This window comes from Lynx rufus, unplaced genomic scaffold, assembly GCF_022079265.1.
Source record: "Lynx rufus isolate CCGP_SWC_20201006 ecotype Redwood Valley unplaced genomic scaffold, mLynRuf1.p SCAF_9, whole genome shotgun sequence".
In the NCBI taxonomy this organism is placed as follows: Eukaryota; Metazoa; Chordata; class Mammalia; order Carnivora; family Felidae; genus Lynx; species Lynx rufus.
The window spans coordinates 98,824,327-98,845,189 of NW_025814897.1; the positions used below are offsets into that span (position 1 = coordinate 98,824,327).

Below are 20,863 nucleotides of genomic sequence, written 5' to 3' on the forward strand. Positions count from 1 at the left end.
TAATGTGATTGCAATAATTATACTACAGGGTTTTTTTTTCAGGGCGGAGGGGGTGTGAAGGGAAGAAGTAAAACAGTTTTAAAGTCCATACAGGAAAACAAAACTGCTTGAGCAGACAGGATAATTTGGACTAAAGAAATAAGAGGGGCGCCTGGGTGGCTCAGTTGGTTAAGCATCCAACTCTTGATCTCAGGTCAGGTCTTGATCTCAGGGTTGTGAATTTAAGCCTTGTGTCTGGCTCTGCACTGGGCATAAAGCCTACGTAAATAAGAACAACAACAACAACAACAACAACAACAACAAGAGGGGATGGGTCTAGATTCTAAAATACAAAGCCTCAAAACAAACCCATGTGGTACTCTCACATGAATAATCACACAGATCACTAGGATAGAATGGATAGTCTAGAAATACATCTAAATAAACACAGGAAAGTAAAAATAGGATGAAAGTGACATTCCAAATCAATGGGGACAAATGCATTAGTCTATAAACTCGGGACAAATAAGTAGCCATATGGAGTAAAAGCTGGATCATATTCTGCTTATTTGGAACTAGGTTAAACTAGTGAATCAAAGACTTGAAGGTAAAGGAACTAAAATACAAAAGTACTAACTGATCTTCCTAATGATGACACAAAATCTGGGAACCATAAATGGAAAGTTGGATAATTTTGACTACTTAAAATAAGTTCTATGACAAAAATAACCTTCAGCAAAGTCAAAAGACAAATGACAACCAGGGAGCTCCTATTAGAAGTTAATTTTCTGATTTAGAAAGAGCTCCTGTAGACCCGATAAGGCAAAGATCAGCAACACAATAGAAAAACAGGTAAAGCACATGGACAGGTCAAGAAAAGGCAATACACATAGCTAAGTGTATAAAGAGGCGCACAACCTGGTGTAATATAAGAAATACAAACTTAAAATACCTACATACTATTTTTTACCTATCGGAAATGCAAATATCCAAAAATACGGTTAACACATTCTGCCAGCAAGAGTTTAGGGAACAGGCATTCACATAGGCTGCAGGGCAGAGTAGAAATCGGCATAACCCTACAGAGGGTGACTTAGCAACATCTACCCAAATCACAGATGTATGTACTCTTCCTAACTACAATTCTATTCCTAGGAATTTATCCTATAGATATTCTTGCATGTATGCAAAACAACAAACTAAAGCACGGTTTGTATGGCGAAAGACTGAAAACAATTTAAAAGTTCCTCAGAGGAAGACTGTTTGAAAAATGGTTAAAAAATGGAACCAAGAGACTCCATTTGGACAATGGAATACTGGCACTTATTAAAAAAGAAAGAGTTAACTCTTCATATACTGATATGTAAGATGACCAACATACATTATAAAGTACAGAAAGCAAAGTGCAGAAAGAAGAGTATGTATAACATGTTACCATTTGGGTCAAACAGAAGGTGAGAAAACATACATTTGCATTTGCCTGTTTATACACACATAAGGTATCCTTGAAAAGATATACAAGGAACTGCTAATTGTGGCTGCCTATGGGGAGGAGTGGTGGGCACCTGGGAGCAGGGCTGGTAAACTTTCCACTGTAATATTATTTTATAGTTTAAAAAATTTTGAACGTTGAATACATTTCCACAAAGTAAACAATATAAACAAAATAACTTGAAATAAATTATGGCAAATAAGATCTGGGTCAGAAATGTGGAGCTGAACAAGCAAACCTGGTATTCAATAAAGGAAAAAGTAGATTGCAGCTGATTCCCAGCAGACTTAAACAGATTATTGAACATGTGGCTTATAAGTACTTAGAAATAAATGATTGCTACTGTGGTTTCACTAAGATTAGGACATGAAAAATTAACCTTATTTTCATGGTCTGACAAGGATACCAAGACTGGCAGATTGGGAAATGCCACAGAGAACATCTTGATTATTTTAAGCATCTGACAAACTCTTACAATACCTTGTAGACAAGATTTTTTTTTAAATGTGGGCTTCAGTTGGGATCATCATGCCTGGGTGCTAATTCATGAACCAAAACTGACACAGAGAAAGTCCACAGCAACATAACACAAGGACTGGTATAAAGTCCTGACTGATTCACCATTTTTGCTAGTAGTCCAAAGGAAGACAGAGAAAGCATATTTATCAAATTAGTAGATGATGTAAGACTGAGAGAAAAGTACTGAATCAAAGTTCAAAAAGGCACTGAGAGGGAGGAGCCAGGAACTGCAATTGACACTATTAAGATCACATTTAATAGAAACAAATACAAACCTGCTTTTTTTTTTAACTTTTTTTTTTAATGTTTATTTATTCTTCAGACAGAGACAGAGCGTGAATGGGGGAGGGGCAGAGAGAGAGGGAGACACAGAATCTGAAACAGGCTCCAGGCTCTGAGCCGTCAGCACAGAGCCTGACACGGGGCTCGAACCCATGAACTGTGAGATCGTGACCTGAGCTGAAGTCGGACGCTCAACCAACTGAGCCACCAAGGTGCCCCAAACCTGTTTTGGTTTTTAAAGATTCAAGTGTACAAGTAAGTATAGAACAGTAGTCTTGGTTTCTTAATTAACTATCCAGGAATTTGAAGTGACCGCAAACTGAAGAGTGGCTTCAGAAAAAGCTGCTGAAATCTCATGCTGAAGCAACACTATCCAAACCACCATTGTGCTACATACTGGACAGCTCCCATCTGGAGTTTTTAACTGTGTTCTGGCCCCCCAAAATCAAAAGGGAAGATGAGAAAAATTGTCAAGGATTTGGAAACCAGGATCAGTAAAAGGAATCTCAAGGAAGGAAATGTGGCCTGAGAAGAAAGATTTAGGAAAGGAAAATGGCAATTTATCTTCAAATAGTTGGAGGACCATCACAAGAGGTACGTTAGACTTATTCTATGGAGATTCAGAGGTAGAACCAGGACCAATGGGAGGAAATAACAGGAAGGGAACAATAACAGGAACTTATCAGTGATGGATTAGGCCATCTTGTCAGACAGTGTGACCTGTCATCTGCAGTATTCAAGCAGAGGCCGAACTGCTACTTCTCAGAAGTCCTTCATTCGATAAAAAGTGAAGTTCTTTAAAATGCTGTGATAAACCACTGAGACCTGGGATTGCGGACTTCCCAGGAAGCTGGGAAAATGGACTATCAGACAGATGTGTTTGTAAGTCACAGACCAACTGTGTTCCATCCAGTTCCATCCATTCACTGTGTTCCATCCAGTTCTGGATTAGCAAATGAGTTTAACATCACCACAGTCTCTCCTCAAGGGTCACAAGGGCTAGCTCTCAGTTCCTAAACTCCTTGCTCTTTCTTTTCTTCTCAGTTCCACCTAAACATTGAGGCTTATTAGGACAATGAGCTACTAGCTGGTGAACTCCCCAGAGTAGAGACCCCTTCATCTCTGTGTCCATCTTGGCACTGCCCCTGGCACCACAGCCACCATGGTTCGCTGCTTAGGGTGGGCGCTCAAAACATGTCTGCTGACTACCGACCGAGAACTGTAGAAACTGAGAAACTGTAGAAACTGGCAATCAGCTGCTCAACAATATCATGAGAACTCCAGTGCTCCATGGGCTTCTGAGTTCTGACCCACCAATAAGAGACACCCCTTCCACCACTACCAGCTCTACTTTGGCTTACCATTACTGATTTCGGGGAGGTCAAACTTAGTGAAGTCCCACCACTGGAGCCGGTAGGTGGTGTTGGCAATGTTACTGGCCACAGCAGACTGTCCATCACCAATCACTGCCCCTGGTTGGGGGAGAAGACAAAGAGAGCACATTATAGTCTTTATCCATGTTTCCTCTGTAAACATAAAACAACATGTACTGCGATTAGCAGGAGAGGGGGAAGAGGAAGAACCATCTGCTAAATCCCCATCTCAAAGAGAAACCAGACATGCCTCTCAGGAACAATTCTACTGGAAACATAATCCCATTAATCAGCTCCTCCCATGATTATTTAACATTTCCTTGGTGCCAACAATGTGGCAGGTAACATATATGTCCTGTCTGGTAGGCTCTCAGTGTAAAGAGAAAGATAAATTTTCATAAAATTGAGGGGCGGGGGGAGTGAAAAATGGGAGGACAACATTAACACAGAAAGGACCTACAGAAAAGCATTTCATTCCTGGATGTCTTTGTAGTAAGCAGAGCTATTTGGGAGAAAGTGTCTCCTCCTTTGCACATGACCTTCTCCCTAACAAAACATCACAAAAGGAAGCTTCCTCCAGGGAAGAGGCAGCCAGTATACAGCTGATTAGATACATAGAGACGGTAAAGAACAAATGAGGTCATATTTGCTAATTTCTTCTGGACCCCTGGCATGTGACGACAGCAGAAATTTATAAGCCTAGCTTTTCAGTATCAGAATATTTTTATTAGGGCAATATTTTATAAACCCCTCCTCTCCCCACCCCATGAGAACTTCCTTGAATCCGAATTCACTTGAAACATCTCACGGTTTAACTTTCCCTGAGATATACACTTCTGTATGACATTTTTTTCCTTTGGAAACCAATTAAATGAAAAATGGATTTTTTTTTAACAGGGTGACACTTTAATTTGCAGTTGTATTTCATTTACATGAACATGTCATTTCCTCCTCCTCCTTCTGAGGTGCATTTCATACACAACCACCCTTTTGATCAGACAAGCCAAACCCTCTTGGGAGAATAGAACACTGTTGCATGCTAGACAACCTAAATGGTATTCTCTGCTGTAAATCACCTCCTACTTTAAGAAAATGAACTGGTTAGAGCTTACTAGCCTTGGAACAACAGACTATTTTATACCTAGATTCTTCAGTTTCACCACCTTCCTCCTCAGCATATCCCTGGCAAAACGGTTTTGTCACCTGTACTTTTGTCTTCCTTTTGGTGAGCTGCATTGATTGGTCTGTCTGCCGTTCCTGGTCTTTTCCTGTTCTTTCCCCAAATGGTCAAGAGGCTGTTCAGAGAAAATGTCCTCCATACAAGCCAGAAAAGTACCGTTCTCACTCTTCTCCAGTTGCAGCAAGCCACTACATAAGAAGACTCTTTTTAACACTAGTTTACTGATAGTGTCCTTGTCCCAGTTTCAATTTGTAAAGAAAGGTAAAAATAACAGTTCATTTCCAAGATGATAATATTGCTAGATTACGTATTCACAACATGGGCAATATTGCCCCCGTGGGGGTGAAAATTGGTTCATGGGGAAATCTTAGTGCAATCACTAGCTTGCCTCCAAAATACTGCAGTGTGTGACAGATATACAGCATATCTGTAATATTAAAATTTCACGGGAGGGGGGATGATTGGAAAAAAATGTCTGCAAGGGCTCCGAAATACTGTTCTAGATAAACCGATACCCCCACAACAAAATTCTCTAAAATCTTACAAAGACATAGATCCAAATGGTCATGATCTCCCGGAAGGCCTGAGAAAGATAGCATTGGCAGTGCTGACAGTGAGCTCACTGACCTCAAACCCCTACTGAGGGCCCTGTGGCATATCACTCAAATAAGGTAAATCTATGTTCCTCATAATTTTAACCTTTATAGAATATCCTATAATAATTACACCTGACTTGGGAACTTTGCTGAACTTCTCTGGGTTTTGAAGGGGGTGATCTATGTATTGGACTTTAAAAAAAAAAAAAAATATATATATATATATATATATTTTTTTTTTTTTTGAGAGAGAGAAAGTGCATGCAAGCAGGGGAGAGGGGCAGAGAGAGATGGGGACAGAGGATCCAAAGCAGGCTCTGCACTGACAGCAGAGAACCCAATGGGAGGCTCAAACTCATGAACTGTGAGATCATAACCTGGCCCAAATTCGGACACTTAACCAATTAAGCCACTCAGGTGCCCCTACTGGATTTTCTTAATAGGAACTTTCTTGATTTTGCTAAGCCCCCTTGATAATGAAAATAACTTTTAAGTTCTAAGGTCTACCACTTCCCTGGAAAGAATTACTCAATTTCACTCTAATCCAGGCTCAACATCACTAAGCTTATGAATTGTTCCCTGGTTTGCTTATCTAGATGGCTGACATTGCCCTCCAACCACTAGTCTCTCTCACACCATTGTAGTTATCATGTCCTCCAAATTTTTTTTTAATGGAGCAAGCAAGCCTAGCTAAGAGAGTCTTTCTCTCTTTTTTTTTTTAATGATTATTTGTTTTGTGTGTGTGAGAAAGTGAGAGAGCGCAGGGAGGAGCAGAGGGGAAGAGAGAGAATCCCAAGCAGGCTCTGCGCTGCCAGTGCAGAACCTGACTGGGGCTTGATCTCACAACTGTATCATGGCCTGAAGCGAAATCAAGAGTCGGACGCTCAACCGAATGAGCCACCCAGGGGCCTCTGTCCTCCAACTTTTAATACAAAAGCATAAAACACAAAATAATAGAAGGTAAATTGATTTCTCAATAGATGGTGAATGGAATGTTAGTTGCTAATAGCAAGAGAGTAGAAAATAAACTGAAGGATAGAAAATAAACTGAAGAAACAGACTCCGTATTCTAGGAGCTTAAAATCTGGGGGAGAGGATGGGAGCTACAATTAGGAAAACAGTTAAGGAAAATATCAGATGCAGGGAGTCTGGGTGGCTCAGTTGGTTAAATGTCTGACTTCAGCTCAGGTCATGATCTCGTGGTTTGTTGAGTTCAAGCCCCACGTCGGCCTCTGTGCTGACGGCTCAGAGCCTGGAGCCTGCTTCAGATTCTGTGTCTCCCTCTCTTCTCTGCCCCTCCCCCACTTGTGCTCGCTCTCTCTCTCTCTCTCTCTCTCTCTCTCTCTCAAAAATACATAAACATTTAAAAAAGCATTAAAGGGGGCGCCTGGGTGGCTCAGTCGGTTGGGCGTCCAACTTCGGCTCAGGTCATGATCTCGCGGTCCATGAGTTTGAGCCCCGTGTCAGGCTCTGTGCTGACGGCTCAGAGCCTGGAGCCTGTTTCAGATTCTGTGTCTCCCTCTCTCTCTGACCCTCCCCGTTCATGCTCTGTCTCTGTCTCAAAAATAAACGTTAAAAAAAATTAAAAAAAAAAAAGCATTAAAAAAAATAAACGTGAAAGGGAGGGAGGGAGGGAGGGAAGGAGTGAGGGAGGGAGGAAGGAAGGAAGGAAAAACCAGAGGCTTTAAGAGTGCTGTGGATCTGCAACTGGGAACATAATGATTAAGACTCCAACCCCTGGCTCCAGAAGCTACTGTACAGTCCACGCCTCCAGAAATGTCTTCTGGAGAACAGCTGTGCAATATAATAAACATGTATGGTAGCACTGTGTGGAAGAGACTGGGGAGGTGTTCTCGGCCAATGGTGCCAGAGCGCTTAGGAGAAATGGAGCCTGGCACCAGGGAGTCGATTTTCAGTGCCATGTAAACATAGATTAGGAGGAAAAGATGCCAGCAACAGATTAGCGTATTGTCACCAGGTTCTCTTTTGCAAGAGCTGCAAGCCAGCTGAGCCTGTCTCTCGGAAACATCAGGAAGAAAAAGTATCACCCTATTAAAAAGCCCCAACCATTTAGTAGGCCTCTGGCCACTAAGCTTAGGGTATAGGAAATGTGCCAGAATGAGTTAATGGGCTGAGCTCCGAAGTATTTACATAGGAGGCACTTAGCCTCAGAAGCTAAATCCTGAGAGACTGCGGAGAGATTTCTGAGGCCTCGAGGTTTTCTCAGTAATAACAGGATAGACAAGCTAGACTGAGGGTTTCTCAGCCTCCACTACTGATATTTTGGGCCAGATAATTCTTTGTTTAGGGGGTGTGGTGGGTCTTGGGCTTTGTAAGGTGTTTGGCACTATTGCTGGCTTCTGCCCACTACCCCCTCACCCAGTTGTGACAACCAAAATTGTCTCCAGACATTGTCAAATGTTCCCTGGGACCAAAATCATCCCTGGTCAGAAACCGCCAAGCTAAATAAATATAGCCTACATTTTTAACTCCAAAATAGGTGCTCTCAGGAAGCACCACTATTAGAATGTCCACTGCTAAAGTCACCAGAACTGTTAGTGATACTGATTTTGGAAAGAAACTAATCAAAGGCATAGCATTATACACATATTCCCTTAGCAAACTTAGTTTCCCACTTCTGTCATGGATGAAAGACTAGCTTGAACTGGGATATTATGGCTTGTAGTTTGTTTGTTTTTTGTATGGTGTCCGAGAATACAGGCTTCAGAATCAGATGGACCGGATTTGGATACTGCCTGCTAGCATCTACTGCAGTATGACTATGTGTCTCTCTGAACCTCAGTTGTCTTACCTGTAAAACAGGTATAATGATAATGCTGACAATTTATAGGGTCATTGAGAGAACTTACTGAACCAGTAAATGTAAAGCAATGGCAAGTAGTAAGTGTCTAACAAATGGCTACCATTAAAATTATTTTAGGGGTGCCTGGGTGGCTCAGTCGGTTAAGCGCCTGACTTCAGCTCAGATCATAATCTCGTGGTTAGTGAGTTTGAGCCCCGTATCGGGCTCTGTGCTGACAGCTCAGAGCCTAGAGCCTGCTTCAGGTTCTGTGTCTCCTTCCCTCTCTGCCCCTGCCCTGCTCATGCTCTCTCTCTCTCTCTCTCAAAAATAAATAAACATTTTTTAAAAAATTAAAAAAATAAAATAAAATAATTTTAAACATTTATTCCACTCTCTATATGCTTTTTCTCTACAGGTATAGCTCTATAATCAACAAGTCAAAGATACAGGTCCTTTTGTAAGAGACTAGTCCAAATTATGTGCCAGGGCCAAGAGACAGAAGCATTTAACTTTAGAATTAAGGTCAAATGCCAAGCCCCTAGACTCTGTAGTAACTTTCTCCTTGAAAAACAGCCTAGGCCAAGACAGTCACATTCTGGGCCACAAAACCCACTGTAACACATTTAAAAGAACAGAAATCATACAAAGTATGCTGTCAGACCACAGGGAATTAAACTAGAAATTAGTAGCAAAAAGATAACTGGAAAATCCCCAAATATTTGGAGATTAAGCAACACACTTTAAATAACACATGGCTCAAAGAAGACATCTCAAGAGAAATTTTAAAATATTTTGAACTAAATGAAGATGAAAATACAACTTATTAAAATTTGTTAGATGCAACAAAAGCAGTGCTTAGAGGGAAATGTACTGCACTGAAATGTATACATTAAAAGAGAAGAAAAATAGGGGCACCTGGGTGGCTCAGTTGGTTGAGTGTCCAACTCTTGGTTTCAGCTCAGCTCATGATCTTGTGGTTAGTGGGTTTGAGCCCATGTTGGGTTCTGCGCTGATGGCACAGAGCCTGCTTGGGAATCACTCTCATTCTCTCTCTCTCTCCCCCCGCCCCCCCACTCTCTCTCTCCCCCTCTGTGCCCTTTCCCCTTCTCCCCTGTTTGTGCACTCTCACTCTCAAAAATAAATAAATAGTTTTTAAAAAAGAATCTTCTTTGGGAAGACAAAAGAAGATCTAAAATCAATAATTTAAGCTTCCACCTTAGGAAATAAGAAAAGAAGAGCAAATGAAATCCAATGTAAGAAAAAAAAAATTAGAGAAGCAATCAATGAAATTAAAAATAAGAAATCAATAGAAAAAAATAAAACCAAAAGCTGGTTCTTTAGAAGGATCAATATAATTGATAAACCTTGAGCCAAGCTAACTAAAGAAGAGAGAAGACACAAATTATTAGTATCAGAAATAAAAGAGGGGCCATCACTATTGATGCATGGATACTAAAAGGATAATAAAAGACTACTATGAACAACTCAATGCCCACTAATTTGGTAATCTATTAGAAAAGGACTAATTGCCTGAAAGACAGTCTACCAAAATTTACACAAGAAGAAATAGATAATCTGAATAGGCATATACTTACTAAGTTGAATTAATCATTAATAACCTTCTCAAACAGAAAGCACCAGACCCAAGTGGGTTCACTTGCTAAATTCTATCAAACATTTAAGGAAGAAATTACATCAAATCTACAATTTCTTACAGAAAACTTAAGTGGATCTACTTCCAAATTCACTTTATAAGGCCAGTATTACCCTCAGCACTGAGACCAGACAAAGATAGTGAAGAAAGGAAAACTATAGACTGGTATCTCAGAGGCAAAAATCCTCAACAAAATATTAGCAAGTCAAATCCAATAATATATTTTAAAAATTATATACTATGACCAAGTGGGATTTATCCCAGCTATGCAAGCCTTGCTCAACATTTGAAAATCAATAAATACAATCCGTTATATCAGCAAGACAAAGAAGAAAAATCAAATAATCATACCAATAGATACAGACAGAAAAACCTTATGACAAAACCCAACACTTACAATAAAAACTATCAGAAACTTAGGAAGAGAGAACTATCTCAGTTGGATAGAAAATGTCTACAAAAACCCTATAGCTAACATCATACTTAATGATCAGAAACTACGTGATTTCCCCCAAAGATCAGGAACAAGCAAGGATGTCTCCTCTCACTACTCCTCTTCATCACTGTACTGGAAATCCTAGCTAATACAATAAGATAAGAAAGCAAATAAGAGGTATATACCATCGGAGAGAAAGAAACAAAACTGTCTTTGTTTACAGATGACATGATTATCTATTACAAATGCCAAAGAATAATAATAGTAACTCCTGGAACTATTAAACAATTATATCAAGGTTGCAGGATACAAGGTTAATACAGAAAAAGTCAATTGCTGGGGCACCTGGGTAGCTCAGTCACTTAAGCGTCCAACTTGAGCTCAGGTCATGATCTCACAGCCTGTGGATTCGAGTCCTGCCTCAGGCTCTGTGCTAATAGCTCAGAGCCTGAAGCCTGTTTCAAATTCTGTCTTCCTCTCTCTCTGCCCCTTCCCTGTTCACACTCTGCCTCTCCCCCGCACCCCCCTCAAAAATAAATGTTAAAAAAAAAAAAAAGTCAATTGCTTTCTTTTTAAAAATTTTTTTTTCAACGTTTTTTATTTATTTTTGGGACAGAGAGAGACAGAGCATGAACGGGGGAGGGGCAGAGAGAGAGGGAGACACAGAATCAGAAACAGGCTCCAGGCTCTGAGCCATCAGCCCAGAGCCCGACGCGGGGCTCGAACTCACGGACCGCGAGATCGTGACCTGGCTGATGTCGGACGCTTAACCGACTGCGCCACCCAGGCGCCCCTCAATTGCTTTCTTATATACCAGCAGTGAACAAATGAGTAACTGGAATTGGAATTACAAATTAAATACAGGGGTGCCTGGGTGGCTCAGTTGGTCAAGCGTCCAACTTCAGCTCAGGTCATGATCTCACAGTTCTTGGGTTCAAGCCCTGCAGCGGGCTCTGTGCTGATAGCTCAGAGCCTGGAGCCTGCTTTGGATTTTGTGTCTCCCTCTCTCTGCCCCTCCCCTGCTCATGCTGTGTCTGTCTCTCTCTCTCTCTCAAAAATAAATAATAAACATTAAAAATATTGAAAAAAAAAAGAAATAAAAAATACAATACCATTTACATCAGATGAAAAAAAATTTTAGATATAAATCTAACAAAATATGTACAAGATCTATAGGATGAAAACTACAAAACTGCAATGAAAGCAATCACAAAAGATCTAAAATAAATATTGGAGAGATATTTCGCGTTCATGGATAGGAAGACTTAATTCTGTTAAGATGTCAATTCTTCCCAAATGGATCTATAGATTCAATGCAATCCCAATCAAAATCCCAGAACACTCCTTTATGAATACTGAAAAATTCTAAAGGTTATCTGGAATGGCAGAAGATCGAGAATAGCCAAGAACAAAATTGGAGGACTGATGCTATCTGACTTGAAGACTTACTAAAAAGCTACAGTGATGAACATGGTGTGGCTACTAGTGAAGGAACAGACAAATAGATCAATGGAGCAGAATAAAGAGTCCAGAAATAAACCCTAAGTCAACTGATCTTTGACAAAAGCACAACAGCAATTCAATATAGTCTTTTCAATAAATGATGCTGAAATAACTGGACATCCACATGCAAAAATATGAATCTAGGTATAAATTTTGTACTTTTCACAAAAATTAACTCAAATGGGATCAAAGACCTAGATGTAAAACAGAAAACTGTAACATTCCTAGGAGATAATGTAAGAGAAAACGTAGGTGACCTTGGGTTTGGCAAAGACTTTTCCACCAAAAGTGCAATCCATGAAAAACAAAAATGACAAAGTTGACTTCATTAAAATTAAAAAGTTCTGCTCTGTGAAAGACAGTATTAAGAAAGAATGAAAAGACAAGCCCCAGACTGGTAGAAAATCTTTGCAAAACATTTATCCAATAAAGGACTAGTATCCAAAATTTACAAAGAACTTTTATTTTTTAATATTTTCTTTTTTTTTTATATATTTTTTTAATGTTTATTTATTTTTGAGACAGAGAGAGACAGAGCATGAACAGGGGAGGGTCACAGAGAGAGGGAGACACAGAATCTGAAACAGGCTCCAGGCTCTGAGCTGTCAGCACAGAGCCCGACGCGGGGCTCGAACCCACCGACTGCGAGATCGTGACCTGAGCCGAAGTCGGACGCTTAACCGACCAAGCCACCCAGGCGCCCCTTTAATATTTTCTTTAAAAGATTATCGTGCTCACTTCGGCAGCACATATACTAAAATTGGAACGATACAGAGATTAGCATGGTCCCTGCGCAAGGATGACACGCAAGTTCGTGAAGCGTTCCATATTTTGAGAGGCCAGGAGGAAGAAAAAAAAAAAAGAAAAAGAAAAAAAAAAAAAGATTATCTATTGGGGTGCCTGGGTGGCTCACTCAGTTGAGTGATTTCGGTTCAGGTCATGATCTCATGGTTCTTGAGCTCGGGCCCCGCAGTAGGCTGTGTGTGCCCAGTGAAGAACCTGCTTGGGATCCTCTCTCTCTGCCTCTCCCTTGTTAGCTTGCTCTCTCTCAAAATAAATAAACTTAAAAACAATTAAAAAAATAAAAGTATCACATTCTTAAAAAAAAATAAAAGCTTATCTATTTCTTTTAAGAGAGGAGGAGGGTGAGCAGGGAAGGGGCAGAGAGGGAGAGAGGGAGAGAGGGAAAGAGGGAAAGAGGGAGAGAGGGAGAGAGAGAGAGGGAGAGAGAGAGGGAGAGAGAGAGGGGGGGGGAGAGAGAGAAAGAGAGAGAGAGAGAAAGAGAGAGAGAGAGAAAGAGAGAGTCCCAAGCAGGCTCTGCCCTGTCAGCACACAGCCCAACTCAGGGCTTTATCCCACAAACTGCGAGATGATGAGCCAAAACCAAGAGTCAGATGCTTAACCGACTGAGACACCTAGGCACCCACAAAGATCCTTCAAAACTCAACAACAACAAAACAACCTGATTTGAAAACTGGCAAAAAAAATCTGAACAGACACCTCACCAAAGAAGATACAATGAAATAAGCGTATGAAAAGATGCTCAAACATCCTTTCTCCTTAGGGAACTGCAAAATAAAATAACAATGAGAAACTACTACACACTTACCACAACGGCTAAAATGTAAAATACTGATAACACCAAATGGTGAAAAGGCTACAAAACAACAGGAACTCTCATTCTCTGCTGGTGGGGATGCAAAATGGTACAGCTACTTTGGAAGACAGTTTGGCAGTTTCTTTGCAAAACTGAACATACTCTTAGCCATATGATCCAGCAATCATGCTCCTTGGTATTTACTCAAATCAGTTGAAAGCAAATGTCACACAAAAACCTACACACAGATGTTTATAGCAGCTTTATTCATAACTGCCACAACTTGGAAGCAACCACAATGTCCTTTAACAGGAAAATGAATAAACTATGGTACAACCATACAATGGAATATTACTCAACTCTAAAAAGAAATAAACTATCAATCCATGAAAAGACACAGAGCAAATATAATTAAAAGAAGCAAAAAGCTATATATGTTGTGATTCTATGTTTTATTCTGGAAAAGCCAAAACTATGGACACAGCAAAAAGATCAGTGATTGCCAGCAGTTTAGGGGAGAGAGGGAGGTATAGTTGTAGCACCAAGGAGATTTTGGGGCCAGTGAAACTATTTTTGTATAATACTATGATGGTAGATACATGTCATCATACATTTGCCCAAACTCATAGAACTTAACATTAAAAGTGAAACTTAATGTAAACTATGGGCTTTGGATGATAATGATGTGTCAGCGTTGGTTCATGGTTATATGTAACAAGCGTAGTGCTCTGGTGAAGGATGATGATGGTGAGGGGGGTCTATGGGAGGCTATGGGGACTCTGTGTACTTTCCATTTGATTTTCCTTTTAAACCTAAAACTGCTCAAAAAAAAAAAAAAAGACTATTAATTGGAAAAAAAAATTGAGCCCAAGACTCTCCCTCATACTCTAGGAGACAGTGGAAACAGCAATTGTCTATGAGGATACTGGCAGTCACGGCAGTTCACTTTCTAGCATATGACCACAGACTTCTTTCCCTGGAGCCTCAGAGCAAGAGTAAATAAGGATGATTATGACAAGAAACAAAATAAGGAGGAAAAGAACTTAAATCCAGTGATCCTGGCCAATCATCAGAGAACAGCAAAACCAAGCTGTCAAGTCTCATTCTCTGAGTCAGGTCTTCAACTTGTAGGCTGGAAGCATCGGGAATATGTCTAGGGATAAAATCTTTTGCTATTTTTTATTCTTTTAATGTTTGTTTATTTTTGAGAGAGAGAGAGACAGAGACAGAGAGCATGAACAAGGGAGGGGCAGAGAGAGAGGGAGACAGAATCCAAAGGAGGCTTCAGGCTCCGAGGTGTCAGCACAGAGCCGACATGGGGCTCGAACTCACAAACTGTGAGATCATGACCTGAGCTGAAGTTGGATGCTTAACGGACTGAGCCACCCAGGCGCCCCTAGGGATAAAATCTTAATAGTCATGACAGTTATGTGGTAGGTGAGCTCTACCAAACCTGATAGCCTGCATGATGTCTCTCCCTGCCTCTGCTTCTCTCAGACTCCTCTGTTCTGTTGCTTGGAAAGGAGAATTAGAAACCTTTTTTCAAAAACAGCTTTTAGCCTCTCTCCAAGATCTGTTCTCAGAGTAGGAAAGTGAAGAGTATGATTCAACAGTACAGTGAAAATACGGAACAATGGGAATCATTAGCAAATGTATCAGAAAAGCTAATTCGAGAGGGTAAAAAAGGGCAAGTTACAAAGAAGGAAACAATTAAATTATATTTCAGTCCTATAAAATTGTTCCATTTGAGGCTGCCTAATTCAGAATGGCCATCTCTGACTGTGATGCTGCTGGAAAGATAGAACAAAAATGGGGCTGGGGGCCAAAGACTCATCAGCCTGGATACACAATTACTATCTTTCTGCTTGGTTGTGGTATAAAGCCAAAACCAGCTTGCTAACTGGTCAGTAGAACAGAGACCAGAAACTCCACAGCAGGTCCAACTGAACAATTTATCAACTTTTCAAAGTTCTTTTTAGAAAACCAGTCACGAAAGACCACATATTGTATGATTCCATTTACAAGAAATGTCTAGAATAGGCAAAGCTATAGAGACAAAAAGTAGATTAGGGGCTGCCTAGGGCGGGAAGAGACAGGGGAAGGAAAGGGGGAAGGGAGAAGTAACTGCTAATGGGTACGGGAAGGTGATAAAAAATGTTCTGAAATATACAGATAGTGGCAATGGAAGCACAACTCTGTGAATATATTAGAAAGGACTGAGCTTTATACTTTAAATAGGTGACCTATACGATATGTGAGTTATATCTCAATAAGACCATTATTAAAAAAATACTACTCAATACTGGAGAGCCTGGGTGGCTCAGTCGGTTAAACATCCGACTTCGGCTCAGGTCATGATCTCGCAGTTCATAGGTTCAAGCCCCACATTGGGCCATGTGCTGACAGCTAGGAGCCTGAAGCCTGCTTTGGATTCTGTGTCTCCCTCTCTCTCTAATGCTCCCCCACTTACGCTCTCTCTTTCTCAAAAATAAATAGTAAACATTAAAAAAATTTTTAAACGATAGAAAATACTACTCAATATAAATTTGGTCAATTCCTTTTGGTATCCTTTTGTATTTCTTTAATAATGTCAAGTATTGGTGAGTATCTTTTTATTGATTGGCTCACTGTATTTTTTTTTAGCGTGTATTGCACCTACCCACATCTTACATGCATTTTTATGTTTGGTTGTTTTAAGTTTTTTCTTGCAGACTGTCTAAGCTCTTTGTAAATGAATAAACTGGTTTCTGTCTATGAAAAATAATTCTTCTTAGAGAAATACAACACAGGATTATTTGGACATAAACAGCATTCTTCCTCTTTAAGTATATATGGAATGGCATCCTAGGAAGAACACTTACTCTTCGGTCCAGAAAGCTTCATTCAAATGCAGTCTTTAAATCTGCTTTAAGAAGGAAATATAACTAAGCACTCTGTCATACTCACTTTGTCACCTTATCACCATTTAAAAAATCTCATCTAAGACCACAGACAATTATTCTATAGCCTGGGGGCCTGGAAAGAGTCCCCGATGGCAGATAACAAGACTTCCTCCAAGGGTAGAAGTCTCTCCTAGTTCCCATTTACCATGCTTATTTACAGTTTTGACACTGAAGAAAACGACCAAACGATATATAGTTTGTTTAAAAACAACAGCTTTATTGAGATATAATCCACATACCATACAATTCACCTACTTAAAGTATACAACACAAGGGGTGTTTAGTATATTCATACCATTGGGCAGCCATTATCAAAACCAATGTTATAAGGACCATCACTACTATCTAATTTCAGGACATTTTCATCATCCCCCCCACCCCCACCCCTAGCACCTCACCCATTAGCAGTCACTCCCCTCCACTCTGCCCCACTAGCCCTAGGCCTAGCCCTAGGCAACCACTAATCTCTTTTCTGTCTCTACAGTTTTGACTTCATAGGCTGGACACTTCATCTAAATAGAATCACACAGGTAGGTGACTGTTTGTGTCTGGCTTCTTTCATTTAGCACCATGTTTATAAAGTTCATCCATGCTGTAGCATATATCAGTCATTTATTTCTTTTTTATGGCTGAAGAATGTTCCACCATATGTTTATATGCAAACTACAGGTTTGCATGAGAATAGAATAGTTTTCATTTATAGAAAACACACTGCATGAAACCCAGCAATCATAAAATTGTCTGAGGGAAACACAATGATTTCCTCTGGAGGGAAAAAGTAGGTTTTTAAGGAGGTTTTTAGGTTTTCAATTCTGAGTGTATTACCTATAGCTGAAACCAAGTCTTCAATTTTCCTGAGGCTAAAATAAAAGATAGAAGTATTAGAGAACACTATTTTCTGTAAAAACCCCAAAATAAAACCAAACAGGTATTACGTAGATGTCTATAATTCTGACATAGAAAATGCTCTGAGTAAGGTATGTGGCCTATCAGATAAGGCTGTTTAATAACTGCTCTAACTGGTCACTTAAACTGATCAAGATAAATCATTATACAATATGAATTTGAAGTGTATTTAACATAAATTAGACATTAAACATAAAGGGTAAACATTTTATAGATATATATATATCAATGACTATATGTGCTCTTGGTAGGAACTGGGCCCCTAAATCAACAAAATTTTATTGTCCAATAAACTCTTAAAGACTCTAAAAGCTCCTGCTAAGAACAAGGGTAGTAGCAGTCCACATACAAATCATGAACTTCAGGGGCAGATCCAAGAAAGAGAGGGCAATGCCTTATTGTTAAGGTCAAAGGCACTGGATGAGGCCAACAAAACAGTAAATGATAGTTTGAGAGCTCAACACAGAAATCAGCAAGGCCTGGCTGGAGTACAGAATATGTGTAGGGAAGGGAGAAGAAACAGCTATGAACTATTTCATATATCACAGCTTCATCAAAAACTGTTTCAAAACAACACTCAAACCAGAACTATGTGACTACAGCAGAGTAAGTTTACAACATGCCGACAGAGGAAGAGATACTAATCTTATACTCATTAGGGCCAGAGCAGTGGATAGAGCCTTCCTATCCAGCGTCAGTAATACTAAGAATCTGGGATTAATGTTTTTAAAAACTGTGATGAAAAACACATGACATGAATTTACCATCTTCACCATTTTTAAGTGGTTCAGTAGTGTTTAGTAGTTTAACCCAGTTCAGCAGTGTTAAATAATATTCACACAGTTGTGAAACGGATCTCCAGAACCTTTTCATCTTGCAAATGTCAAAGTCTATACCCATCAAATAACTTCCCTTTTACCTTGCCCCAACCCCCAGTAACCCAAATTCTACTTTGTTTCTATGAATTTGACTACTTTGGAGACCTCATGTGAGTGGAAGTAATGGCATTAGTTTTTAACATGCTCTTGAAAGAAGAGTTGCATAACTAGAGGCATGCACCCAAAGTTATTCGCAAAGTGTGAAATCAGGGTCACACTCAAATCTACAGGAAGCAGTTAGTTCTGATGGGAGAAGGTAACCTCTAGAGTGGGTATGGCCATTTCCCTTTAAAAAGCCATTCAGAGGGGTCAAACAGCATAGGGCTCATGCCACTAGACCTAGTGACTTTCAGAAAAGCCCAAAGTGGTGAAGTATCCATAAGGATACTTTGCTTTCTAATTCAGGGATCATCAATGATTCAATCATGTTGCTGTGAATGTACCGGTGTGAATGTACCAGGGTCACCTGGAATTCAGCAGTGTATTGCACCCTAAAACAATAAGAGTAAACTGCTCTTCACCAGGTCCTCACTCCTTCCTCCCATTATATTAAAACCCAGGATTAATCTCGACTGTTAGCAGGGTAAATGGTATCTCCCAGCTCTCTGAAGTCAAGCTAAGATGCTCCTGTGTGGGTAGATGAAGAGGCTGAGGCCCATTTTCATCACCATCCCGTAGACCTGCCCTTCTTCAAATATATATCCTAATGAAGCAATTATCTAACACTTACACTAATGATGTAATTGGGACAAGTAATTATGAAAGCAGAACATCCATTTTCAAAGAAATGAATATCGTTACCTTTCTTCCACCCACAAACATTATTTAAGACAAAAACAAGCTCACAAGAACACATGCTACTGAAAGATTATCGGGAACAACATTCCAAAACCCACAGCGTTCAAGAGAGATGCAGAAAAAACCCCAACAACCCCCAAACAAAAACAGAAGTTAAAAGCCTAACATTCACTCCCACCAGGCAGGATTTCCTCAAAGTCTCTACCTCTGACGGAAGACAAGCAGGTGCATAACAGCATTCAGAATTGCTCTACCTCTGCTTCCACATCCCCCAAACCTGCCATTGACTCCAGGATCCCACAACCTCTGTTGCTGGGAGGACACTGGCTTTGGCAGGTCCCTGAGAGAAGCCAGGAAAGAAATCGGGGAGGCTGTCATCCTTTCATTGTTGCACAACGGAGCTGCTCAAGGGAGTGCCTCAGCACCAAGAGGACAGGCACAGAGGGGGGAGGGTAGAAGGACTGAGGGAGAAAGAGGTGAGAGAGAAAAGATGAACAGAGCGTATGACTGACTCAAACACTGAATGGCTCTCACCAACCACTTGTCTTAAATTGCTGAGACTCCTGCAGCTTTTACTGTTTGGTGGAAGCACAAGTGAGTAGAACTGGACCCGAGGGTCCTGGGCTTGTCAGCAGGAGGGAAACGACCTTTATTGCTGCAAAGAGGATGCAGATTTCCAAAGCCTAAAATCTGCAATGAAGGGAAATGGAAATGTGCTGAACGTGGGTTTGACTGGCAGCTTTCCTCATCTGTCGATCACAGGGTAATAAACACTGGGAGATGGCAGAAATGAAGATAAATGCTTTCAGCAGTGCTGTTCCCCACCCTCCCCTCCTCTTCCGCCCCCACTCAGCACATGACAAGAGTTAAAGCAAGAAAATAAATCAGCTTCTTAACCAACTCTTTTGTTAAAACTTTCCTTACAGGCCACCTACACGTGAATGATTGCTCTATGAGCCTACATTCTCATTAGGGAGCCCAGTTTGTAAAGGGTGAAAAGCTCCTGTCAAATCACACCTGTACATTTCAGGGTACAGCATTACCCAGCTGAGTCAGTTGGGGCCAAGGTTTAAGAAGGAGGCCAGGGCTGCTCCCAGAGGGGAAGGCGCAAACCCCTGGTGAAGCTCTATAACCCAGAGCCTGGCTCCCTCAGTTTAAAAAAGACTTTGGAGAGCTAAGGGCAGTGTGCTGTCGTCACTGTAAGCAACCACTGCCACATTCCTGTTGAGCCAGGGACAGAAAGGCTAAGGTGAACAAAGAAGCTCCTGGAGCTTGGAGGTCAAAGGAAAAGTCAGATCAGAAAGTGAACTACGGAGCAGAACACTCAGTCTTGAGTATCAGCTTCACATTTGCTTTGGAATGACAGAAACCCTGAAAAGGTTGATTATCTTACAGGTTTCCCACAAGTAGGTCCAAGGGAAACATTGTGTATTTTGGGACTTGTGACATTGAAATAAAGCATCCAGCTGACTTGGTTTTTATAACAAGACTAGGGTTTTTTAAGTAAGATGAAAAGGTCAGCAATTCCTAATGCTTGTGGCAGCTGCTTATATGAAGATGGCTGGAGTTTTGTTTAAAAACAAAACAAAACAAAAAAAAAACCAACCTACATCCTGATTCTGCTAAAAGCGGGCCTGGCAAAAATCTTAGTAACTAGATCCTTTAAGACATTCCAGGGACGCCTGGCTGGCTCAGTTGGAGGAGCATGCAACTCTTGATCTCGGGGTCATCAGTTCGAGCCCCACACTGGGTGTAAAGATTACTCAAATAAATGTTAAAAAAAGAAAGACATTTGAAAAGACACTCTGCTCTACTGGCCCAGCCAGGCTATTTCCTTCTATATCCTGAAATGGAAAAAGATTCCAGACCTTTGTTTTAAAGTGCAGGCACCAACTAGTGGAAAGTCTGGAGCAAAAATAAGTGGG

General features: G+C 40.5%; 1 protein-coding gene and 1 non-coding gene across 12 annotated transcripts in view; one reads left to right on the plus strand and one right to left on the minus strand.

The window, feature by feature from the left end:
* The window catches only part of AMBRA1 (autophagy and beclin 1 regulator 1), a 179,506-nt gene that overhangs the window by 38,289 nt on the left and 120,354 nt on the right, over positions 1-20,863 (minus strand). For all 11 annotated transcript variants that reach the window (XM_047072308.1, XM_047072303.1, XM_047072313.1 and 8 more), the window contains one exon: positions 3,634-3,744. In XM_047072308.1, the coding sequence (XP_046928264.1) occupies positions 3,634-3,744 (111 nt within the window). The remainder of the gene's footprint in view (positions 1-3,633; positions 3,745-20,863) is intronic.
* LOC124506509 (U6 spliceosomal RNA) lies at positions 12,548-12,651 on the plus strand. The gene has a single exon (XR_006960772.1). It is a non-coding gene; the product is annotated as a U6 spliceosomal RNA (small nuclear RNA).